Source organism: Apostichopus japonicus, chromosome 20 (assembly GCF_037975245.1).
Source record: "Apostichopus japonicus isolate 1M-3 chromosome 20, ASM3797524v1, whole genome shotgun sequence".
NCBI lineage: Eukaryota > Metazoa > Echinodermata > Holothuroidea > Aspidochirotida > Stichopodidae > Apostichopus > Apostichopus japonicus.
In genome coordinates this window covers 9,646,290-9,657,646 of record NC_092580.1, presented here as the reverse complement: position 1 = coordinate 9,657,646, position 11,357 = coordinate 9,646,290, and the positions used below count along the sequence as shown (strand labels likewise).

The 11,357-nt window shown below is 36.8% G+C and overlaps 2 protein-coding genes across 6 annotated transcripts in view; one reads left to right on the top strand and one right to left on the bottom strand.

Moving 5' to 3' along the window:
• LOC139962055 (uncharacterized) overlaps window positions 1–11,357 on the bottom strand; it is a 36,384-nt gene that overhangs the window by 6,066 nt on the left and 18,961 nt on the right. For all 5 annotated transcript variants that reach the window (XM_071961899.1, XM_071961897.1, XM_071961895.1 and 2 more), the window contains exons 2-4: window positions 9,385–11,034; window positions 7,474–7,619; window positions 5,935–6,064 (exon numbers count right to left, since the gene is read on the bottom strand). In XM_071961899.1, the coding sequence (XP_071818000.1) occupies window positions 5,935–6,064; window positions 7,474–7,619; window positions 9,385–10,629 (1,521 nt within the window). In that variant the 5' untranslated portion in view covers window positions 10,630–11,034. The remainder of the gene's footprint in view (window positions 1–5,934; window positions 6,065–7,473; window positions 7,620–9,384; window positions 11,035–11,357) is intronic.
• LOC139962058 (uncharacterized) overlaps window positions 7,694–11,357 on the top strand; it is a 46,024-nt gene continuing 42,360 nt past the window's right edge. The window contains exon 1 of the mRNA XM_071961904.1: window positions 7,694–8,788. Coding sequence (XP_071818005.1) covers window positions 8,737–8,788 — 52 coding nt within the window. The 5' untranslated portion in view covers window positions 7,694–8,736. The remainder of the gene's footprint in view (window positions 8,789–11,357) is intronic.

The window sequence follows — 11,357 nt, the reverse complement described above, 5'->3', positions numbered from 1 at the left end:
TTGTCCTTGACAATTATTTGGATAAGATATTCTACTAATTGATCATTTTAAATAGGTCAGCTTCACAACAAGTATACAGGCAATGCTTCTAAGTTCCTGTTGTAGATTAAGCCTGGTTTTACCATTTACCAAGCTATATTTATCAGTTATATAGTATCAACTTTTTTGGGGGGGGGGGGGGGTTTACAAGAAACATCTGCATCAGACTTGTTTATCACCATTCAATGTAATTTGAAGGAGCAAACAACTCAAAGAATACAAGTACTATGATCTAAAACCTAAGCTATTCAACCATGAGTTAGTTGCTATCACTACTAACCATTCTTTGGGGTGTATATAGTTGCTATCACTACTAACCATTCTTTGGGGTGTATATAGTTGCTATCACTACTAACCATTCTTTGGGGTGTATATAGTTGCTATCACTACTAACCATTCTTTGGGGTGTATATAGTTGCTATCACTACTAACCATTCTTTAGGGTGTATATAGTTGCTATCACTACTAACCATTCTTTGGGGTGTATATAGTTGCTATCACTACTAACCATTCTTTAGGGTGTATATAGTTGCTATCACTACTAACCATTCTTTGGGGTGTATATACAGTAGTTGCTATCACTAATAACCATTCTTTGGGGTGTATATAGTTGCTATCACTACTAACCATTCTTTGGGGTGTATATACAGTAGTTGCTATCACTAATAACCATTCTTTGGGGTGTATATAGTTGCTATCACTACTAACCATTCTTTGGGGTGTGTATATACAGTAGTTGCTATCACTACTAACCATTCTTTGGGGTGTATATACAGTAGTTGCTATCACTAATAACCATTCTTTGGGGTGTATATAGTTGCTTTCACTACTAACCATTCTTTAGGGTGTATATAGTTGCTATCACTACTAACCATTCTTTGGGGTGTATATACAGTAGTTGCTATCACTAATAACCATTCTTTGGGGTGTATATAGTTGCTATCACTACTAACCATTCTTTAGGGTGTATATAGTTGCTATCACTACTAACCATTCTTTGGGGTGTATATAGTTGCTATCACTACTAACCATTCTTTGGGGTGTATATAGTTGCTATCACTACTAACCATTCTTTGGGGTGTCTATACAGTAGTTGCTATCACTACTAACCATTCTTTGGGGTGTATATACAGTAGTTGCTATCACTACTAACCATTCTTTGGGGTGTATATAGTTGCTATCACTACTAACCATTCTTTAGGGTGTATATAGTTGCTATCACTACTAACCATTCTTTAGGGTGTATATAGTTGCTATCACTACTAACCATTCTTTGGGGTGTATATACAGTAGTTGCTATCACTACTAACCATTCTTTGGGGTGTATATACAGTAGTTGCTATCACTACTAACCATTCTTTAGGGTGTATATAGTTGCTATCACCACTAACCATTCTTTGGGGTGTATATGCAGTAGTTGCTATCACTAATAACCATTCTTTGGGGTGTATATACAGTAGTTGCTATCACTACTAACCATTCTTTGGGGTGTATATAGTTGCTATCACTACTAACCATTCTTTGGGGTGTATATAGTTGCTATCACTACTAACCATTCTTTAGGGTGTATATAGTTGCTATCACTACTAACCATTCTTTGGGGTGTATATACAGTAGTTGCTATCACTAATAACCATTCTTTGGGGTGTATATACAGTAGTTGCTATCACTAATAACCATTCTTTGGGGTGTATATAGTTGCTATCACTACTAACCATTCTTTGGGGTGTATATAGTTGCTATCACTACTAACCATTCTTTGGGGTGTATATAGTTGCTATCACTACTAACCATTCTTTGGGGTGTATATACAGTAGTTGCTATCACTACTAACCATTCTTTGGGGTGTATATAGTTGCTATTACTAATAACCATTCTTTGGGGTGTATATACAGTAGTTGCTATCACTACTAACCATTCTTTGGGGTGTATATAGTTGCTATCACTACTAACCATTCTTTAGGGTGTATATAGTTGCTATCACTACTAACCATTCTTTGGGGTGTATATACAGTAGTTGCTATCACTACTAACCATTCTTTGGGGTGTATATAGTTGCTATCACTACTAACCATTCTTTAGGGTGTATATAGTTGCTATCACTACTAACCATTCTTTGGGGTGTATATACAGTAGTTGCTATCACTACTAACCATTCTTTAGGGTGTATATAGTTGCTATCACTACTAACCATTCTTTGGGGTGTATATACAGTAGTTGCTATCACTACTAACCATTCTTTGGGGTGTATATACAGTAGTTGCTATCACTACTAACCATTCTTTGGGGTGTATATAGTTGCTATCACTACTAACCATTCTTTGGGGTGTGTATATACAGTAGTTGGTATCACTAATAACCATTCTTTGGGGTGTATATAGTTGCTATCACTACTAACCATTCTTTAGGGTGTATGTAGTTGCTATCACTACTAACCATTCTTTGGGGTGTGTATATACAGTAGTTGGTATCACTTATAACCATTCTTTGGGGTGTATATAGTTGCTTTCACTACTAACCATTCTTTGGGTGTATATACAGTAGTTGCTATCACTACTAACCATTCTTTAGGGTGTATATAGTTGCTATCACTACTAACCATTCTTTGGGGTGTATATAGTTGCTATCACTACTAACCATTCTTTGGGGTGTATATACAGTAGTTGCTATCACTACTAACCATTCTTTGGGGTGTATATAGTTGCTATCACTACTAACCATTCTTTGGGGTGTATATACAGTAGTTGCTATCACTAATAACCATTCTTTGGGGTGTATATAGTTGCTATCACTACTAACCATTCTTTGGGGTGTATATAGTTGCTATCACTACTAACCATTCTTTGGGGTGTATATACAGTAGTTGCTATCACTACTAACCATTCTTTGGGGTGTATATACAGTAGTTGCTATCACTACTAACCATTCTTTGGGGTGTATATAGTTGCTATCACTACTAACCATTCTTTGGGGTGTATATACAGTAGTTGCTATCACTACTAACCATTCTTTGGGGTGTATATACAGTAGTTGCTATCACTACTAACCATTCTTTGGGGTGTATATACAGTAGTTGGTATCACTACTAACCATTCTTTAGGGTGTATATAGTTGGTATCACTACTAACCATTCTTTGGGGTGTATATAGTTGCTATCACTACTAACCATTCTTTGGGGTGTATATACAGTAGTTGGTATCACTACTAACCATTCTTTGGGGTGTATATACAGTAGTTGGTATCACTAATAACCATTCTTTGGGGTGTATATAGTTGGTATCACTACTAACCATTCTTTGGGGTGTATATACAGTAGTTGTTATCACTACTAACCATTCTTTGGGGTGTATATAGTTGCTATCACTACTAACCATTCTTTGGGGTGTATATACAGTAGTTGGTATCACTAATAACCATTCTTTAGGGTGTATATAGTTGGTATCACTACTAACCATTCTTTAGGGTGTATATAGTTGCTATCACTACTAACCATTCTTTGGGGTGTATATACAGTAGTTGGTATCACTACTAACCATTCTTTAGGGTGTATATAGTTGGTATCACTACTAACCATTCTTTGGGGTGTATATACAGTAGTTGCTATCACTAATAACCATTCTTTAGGGTGTATATAGTTGCTATCACTACTAACCATTCTTTGGGGTGTATATAGTTGCTATCACTACTAACCATTCTTTGGGGTGTATATACAGTAGTTGCTATCACTACTAACCATTCTTTGGGGTGTATATACATTAGTTGCTATCACTACTAACCATTCTTTGGGGTGTATATAGTTGCTATCACTACTAACCATTCTTTGGGGTGTATATAGTTGCTATCACTACTAACCATTCTTTGGGGTGTATATAGTTGCTATCACTACTAACCATTCTTTAGGGTGTATATAGTTGCTATCACTACTAACCATTCTTTGGGGTGTATATAGTTGCTATCACTACTAACCATTCTTTAGGGTGTATATACAGTAGTTGGTATCACTACTAACCATTCTTTAGGGTGTATATAGTTGGTATCACTACTAACCATTCTTTGGGGTGTATATAGTTGCTATCACTACTAACCATTCTTTGGGGTGTATATACAGTAGTTGGTATCACTACTAACCATTCTTTGGGGTGTATATACAGTAGTTGGTATCACTAATAACCATTCTTTGGGGTGTATATAGTTGGTATCACTACTAACCATTCTTTGGGGTGTATATACAGTAGTTGTTATCACTACTAACCATTCTTTGGGGTGTATATAGTTGCTATCACTACTAACCATTCTTTGGGGTGTATATACAGTAGTTGGTATCACTAATAACCATTCTTTAGGGTGTATATAGTTGGTATCACTACTAACCATTCTTTAGGGTGTATATAGTTGCTATCACTACTAACCATTCTTTGGGGTGTATATACAGTAGTTGGTATCACTACTAACCATTCTTTAGGGTGTATATAGTTGGTATCACTACTTACCATTCTTTAGGGTGTATATAGTTGCTATCACTACTAACCATTCTTTGGGGTGTATATACAGTAGTTGCTATCACTAATAACCATTCTTTAGGGTGTATATAGTTGCTATCACTACTAACCATTCTTTGGGGTGTATATAGTTGCTATCACTACTAACCATTCTTTAGGGTGTATATACAGTAGTTGCTATCACTACTAACCATTCTTTAGGGTGTATATAGTTGGTATCACTACTAACCATTCTTTGGGGTGTATATAGTTGCTATCACTACTAACCATTCTTTAGGGTGTATATAGTTGCTATCACTACTAACCATTCTTTGGGGTGTATATACAGTAGTTGGTATCACTACTAACCATTCTTTAGGGTGTATATAGTTGCTTTCACTACTAACCATTCTTTGGGGTGTATATACAGTAGTTGCTATCACTACTAACCATTCTTTGGGGTGTATATAGTTGCTATCACTACTAACCATTCTTTAGGGTGTATATAGTTGCTATCACTACTAACCATTCTTTGGGGTGTATATACAGTAGTTGGTATCACTACTAACCATTCTTTAGGGTGTATATAGTTGCTATCACTACTAACCATTCTTTGGGGTGTATATAGTTGCTTTCACTACTAACCATTCTTTGGGGTGTATATACAGTAGTTGGTATCACTACTAACCATTCTTTGGGGTGTATATAGTTGGTATCACTACTAACCATTCTTTGGGGTGTATATAGTTGCTATCACTACTAACCATCTTTGGGGTGTATAGCTTAGAATCGCTCAGACATATCATCAAGATTCTACAAACAAGACTGATTACAACACAGATGGAAATATTTGGGTTGGGAAAGTGGCTCAGCTTGAACAAATGCCAAAATGTCTGCATCTGTGAAAAGTGCTGGTACTGCTTATACCAAACTTGTATTTCTCATCAGATATATTGCGAAGACTCTCAACATATGTCTGTGTCCCCAAATAATGCATAGTCACTCTGACTGAGGAGTAATGTATGTATGTATGTACATGTAATCTTCCCGCAAGCAGGAACTCGCGAAAGGAGCCATGGAGGCTTTTAGACTCGCAAGCTGACCGAAGCCAATAAGCAAGTAATAAGCAATGCATTGTTGAATCAAGTAATTAATGTCTCCAACTATAATGACCACAAGAAGGTTAAACTCTACATCAGACACTGATCTTCGTTTAATAACGAAGTGAACAGTTTGACACCAGCAAACTTTGATGTTACACTCTACATTACTTAATTTAAACAATGTAGTGTGTACAAGTCCAGTGTTCTTTTCACTGTAGGTACACTTATTAATTCTAAACTACCTACACAATACTGCTCCTCCTCAAACAACCAAATATGAATTCTCAAGCTTGTCTAAGACAGCTCATGATTACCTTCTGCTCGGGACCCACCAATTGGGCTACCTTCCCTGCTGATGACCCCGCTGGATTCTGTTGACCTCGGATACTGGCAAGTTCTTCCATCAACAGTTCATTTTGCTTCAGGCATCTCTTTAGACCTTCCCTATGAAATGTAACAACACAATAATCAACTCAATGGTGCATTGGGACTGTTGCACCAACAACACTCAATTTCTATCATGCAATGCAACATACTGTATGGCAACACATACTTCCTAATGCTAAGAGGGAGAAAGCTGCAAATGATTAACAACTTTCACAATTTTCTACAATTGGTTGTCCAAAATTGTGAGAATTTGCAAGGTCGTGGATTCACAAGCAGTAAACTCACAATCCAAAGTATCGAGCAGTTGTTTCTTTAAGACTCCCAATTATAACAAATTTTACTTCATACAGGTTAACCAACTCCTTACTAGAAGTACATATATTATGTGTCCTTCTGTAGTAAGACTGGCTTCATTTTTGTGGCAAACACTATGAATATTGAAATTAAAACTGATCAAAGCTCTCTCACTTTCTTCTTTTTTACTAAGTACTGTAGTCTTGCTATACTACTGTATGGTTATCGATATGCCAGCAGAAGTTTGTCTGATAATCAACTTATAGGGTAAAGTTATTCTTATCTCGATGGTACTTTTTAAGCATGCATAAAAAGTAGTATTGTTTTACTCGGCTTAGGTTACACAGGTGAATTCCAAAAAATACGACACTCATGTTTTAAGTCTAACAGAGGCATTTTTAAGCAAAGGTCCCTCTTCTGAAATTAACAGCAGCAGTTTCATCAATATTCTGTCAAAAAACATAAAATATGGATGTGCATGCCGTTAAGACATTGCAAAGTGATATAATAACTAGCAAAAAGTTTGGACAATAAGTACAAGTTGTCCTTTCAAAGTCTTAAGTGTGTCATAATAGAGCCCACCATGCTATGTGGTGAAGAGTTTAAGTAAAAACTGGTTCTTATCTTTTGCTGGATTGAAACACTATTTTTAATCTGCTCTGTGTCACAGTTTTATCCCAACAGACCTCTGTCTACTGTCAGAGTCCAGGGAGGCATTCTAGGGGTTATTTATAATACCATTGCTTTGAGTAACGCTAAATATCCGGTATTGTTAAAGGTATGACTTTAGCTAACCATACTCAGACAATCTCCAGGTTGGTTCAATCAACAGGCAAACTGGGAACAGCAATTTCCATGTTAAGATAATACTTATCATTTGATGCCCCCAAAGCACAGAAGCTTTCAAAACAATGGAGTTTGCACTTGATTATTAGAAACAAACCTTTATTCATTTGAATATTAAAATACCATATAAGAGAAATCCATCTCATTGTCTCTGCAATATCTACTGTATTATTTCAGGTGTCTTCCTGGAGTTTTGATTGTTAAACAGTAATAATGTAGAGATATGATACAGATTGTCCAATGCAGCTGTGGTCACAAAATACACAGTATGCTTAAATAAGCAAACCATTTTGGTTTCTCATGAAATATAAAGTAGCACATTTTACCTAGTGTGGTACAACTGGAATCTTTCAAAGTCCAATGTTGGGTAGTCATATAAAACACCTGGGATGTCTTGAATATTCAACATCTCTAGACGAACCAATAACGATGGGTCTTCCTTGCTGCTGTAGTCACCATCTAATGATTTGGCCTGGAAAAAGTCAAAGACTGATGGTAAGAGCAGTACTTTACTACTGGACATAACAAACTGATGAGGATTTGCAATTGATTTGATCCTTAGTAAATTACATTTGCATCTTGTACATGATATGCTTAGTTCATCACTACACTGCAACATTTGACATTATTTAACTCTCAGTACTGTAGGTGGCAACAAATGTTGTTAAAGCTATAAATCATTCATGCACAGTATGGTTCCGTGGAAAAAAGTAAAACCAAGACCAGAATGACGCGTCCTCCAAGTGGTTTACACTTAAATAGCAATTAGTGGATAGAATGAAGAAATATTTACATCCCCAGTACTTGTTGAGTACACTTAATACTGACAATCTATAAATCTATAAATATTTCTTCAGCTATCAAGAAAAGATCACATTTAATTGTAAATTGGCTTAAGCTGCTCAAGGCAATTGATGTCCTTCTACAGTACAGTATGTTAGCAATTTAACAAAAACACTTCAATAGCTGTAAAATTGGGGTTCTTAAAGATTCACTTCACAGTAATGAAGCATAAATCTGCACTGTTGAAACTTTCATATAATTTGACTTTCTATTCGATGAACAGCAAAAGTGTGCTGTGTGTGTGCCAAATTGTTAGAATCCAACATGTTCATTGCCATTTGCAAATTAACATACAATAGACATGACAAAAAGCAAAAGGGTCTTACAGTAGTTTGATGATATTTGTGCGCATTCTACTTCTTGAGCTAGCACTTTTACAAAGTTTTCAGATTTCAACTACAGTTGACCTCAAATGACCTTTACCTTTACCTTCACCTTAAAATGATAACTATGTTGTACATTAAACTTGTAAGCAATCTTATACATGTATACAAATTTGGTACATACTCTATTCTTATGGATATATAGCTCTTAAGCCATTATCTGCTAGGGGCTACAGTATGAACTTCAAAAACAGCTGAAACCTAGCAACCTTTATGCTAGATCCATATGTCAAGTATGAGATCTGTCAATATATCACTTCTTGAGATTTTGTGTTGACAAGCTTTTCAGGTCTCAACTCCCATTGACATCAAATGATCTACAGTATATGATGACAATGAACTACAGAAAAGCAACGCTTCAGTATGTACACTGGTCTAAGAGGAAATAAAATAAATTGTAACGAACCAATGACAGGTAGGATATATCTATGAATATGTTTAGGCATATCTTAAGTATCTTCCGAACATCGCTTGCTTACAACTGTACAACAAAGACATTGACACTACTGTATAAGTCAATGCACCATTCATTTACAGTACATTAAAAGTACCAGTTCCTTGATAATTCAGAAATGCAATTACTTAACAGACTTATGCGTGCAAACTACTGTACAGGAACTAGAAATTACTATATTGACTAATAACTCCCTGTTTAACAACATGAGAAGATATGCACAAAACTTCTGTAAAGTACATGAGTATTATGACAGCAACAGCCTTGTGCTTGCAAACTACAGGTACTAGAAGTTGCTATATAGTGACTAATAACTCCCTGTTTAACAACATGAGAACACATATGCACATAACTTCTGTAAAGTACATGAGTATTATGACAGCAACAACCTTGTGCTTGCAAACTACATGTACTAGAAGTTGCTATAGTGACTAATAACTCCCTGTTTAACAACATGAGAACACATATGCACATAACTTCTGTAAAGTACATGAGTATTATGACAGCAACAGCCTTGTTTTCTACTGGTATTGTAGTTAATATACATAGATACCTACCTTGAAAATGGGAATACTAGTTGTCATGTTAAAGCTCTTCTGTGGGAGCCCTCTAGAGAAGTATGCTGTTAATGGACATCCAATCACCGATAGTGTTTTCCTCCTGTCTGACCTGGATAAGATGTATGCCCTCCACTGAACAAACTTGGTGCTGTCTGATCTACTGGAGATTCTGCTACGGCCATGTTCCGCGACATCTTCATCTCTCTCATCGTTGAGCTTCATTAACAAGTTTAAAGTCGGCGACTCTGGATCAACTGAAAGCTTCCAGGAGTTTCCACGATGGTCACAAAAGACGGAGTCTTCAAATGTTATGTTTGACGGATGGTAGTAGCCTTTGGTTGCAAGTCTTATTTCAGGTTGTACGAATGGTGTACACGCCACCACCTCAACTCCAATGGGTGTAGGCCCTTGCATTTTGAATATGCGCCCCTCTTGGATAGGTTCAAAACCTCTGAACCTACCATAACCCTGTTCGTTTTTGAAGGAAAACTCAAACGTTTTTGAACTGCTCGGGCAAAATAGATTGCCGATGAAGAATCTGTACCTCAGACGGCATCCTAAGAGAGCACTCTGATCAGCCTCATTGCCAACAAAGCGATGAAGATAGATGGAGACGTGTCCATCAGCCTCTGGACGGTCCCCCAGAGGATAGAGAGAGAGGTAGAACTCTAGACCTCCCAGACGAAAATTGGTTGTGAAATGAGATGGGAAATGCTGGTCCCTCTGTTGAATCATCATTTGATTAAAGTCAACGTATTGCTCTAAAATGCTGGAGCATGATTTCATGGCTAGCTCAACTATTACAATTCCTTCAGGCTCTTGTAAGAAACCCCCACCAGGGGAGAAAATTTCTGAAACAGGTGCAAACTCCCTCTTACCCCACCCTGGGCTTCTTGGCGCACTGAATTCGACTTGACTGCCCTCTGTGACTAGACTCTTTGTGGGGTCTACGATGTTCCTCATGATGATACGAAAGTCTGCTTTACACCTCTCACCTTCTGACGGACTCCCCCAGTAGACATACACACCAATAAATTCAGCCTCTTTTCCACTGCCATATTTACACGTTAGATACCACTCATGTCCTTGGTAGTAGACAATGGATGATTTGATGTGCCTGCTTTTGAACTCATCCAAGTTCCGTAAGGACAACTTAAAGGTAAACAGCTCTGTGTTTTCACTGTCGTTTAGTGGAAGCCCCCGGTGCAACTGCATAGAATTGGCTCCAGCCATGACTTTCATTGAGGAATCCACTGTGCAGTCTTAGGGCTCAGAAGAGAAAATTCACAGTAGTAACTTCACACAGAAGTTGGAACAACAGTTAATTCTGTCCTTCTTGTTTGAATCTGTCGCATCATTTTAATGCAATTCCATGTGCATCAATGCCATGACAGCATTGGTAAGACATACATTACAAAATACTTCAAGACATATACAACCTGTTGTGGCCCTTTTTAAAGTTCAAAGGTTTATAAATGATGTCTTTCCCCTGACAATTGTCTCATCTCTCATCAGTAATTTCTTTAGAAAGCAAGCTCTTTGCCTTTTGATGTCCTTTTAATAAACTCCTCTACATCCATGTTGAGCAGTTCTGTCAATATCAATGAGTGCTCATCCAAGGTTGCCACGCCACATCAAGAATGGATTCTACAAAGAGAACATAACAAGAGATGATCAGGATGAAGAATGGGACGTTCTGATTCATTTAATAACATATGATGAAATCAGTAATTTGAAGAACTTATCAAAGGTTCCTGTAAGGAAATGCAACAACATCCCTTATGTAAGATCCTTTTTTCTTTTTCTTCTTTTAGAATCCATGACAGAAGATAGTTTGGTGACATTTCATTAATCTTTTACACTTCAGAATTTCTTTGTACTAGGAAAGCAAATTAGGAAATTATTCACAGATCTATGAAGAAACAGAGAGACTAGCATGCATCGATTTCTGTCTTAAATATGACTGAAAT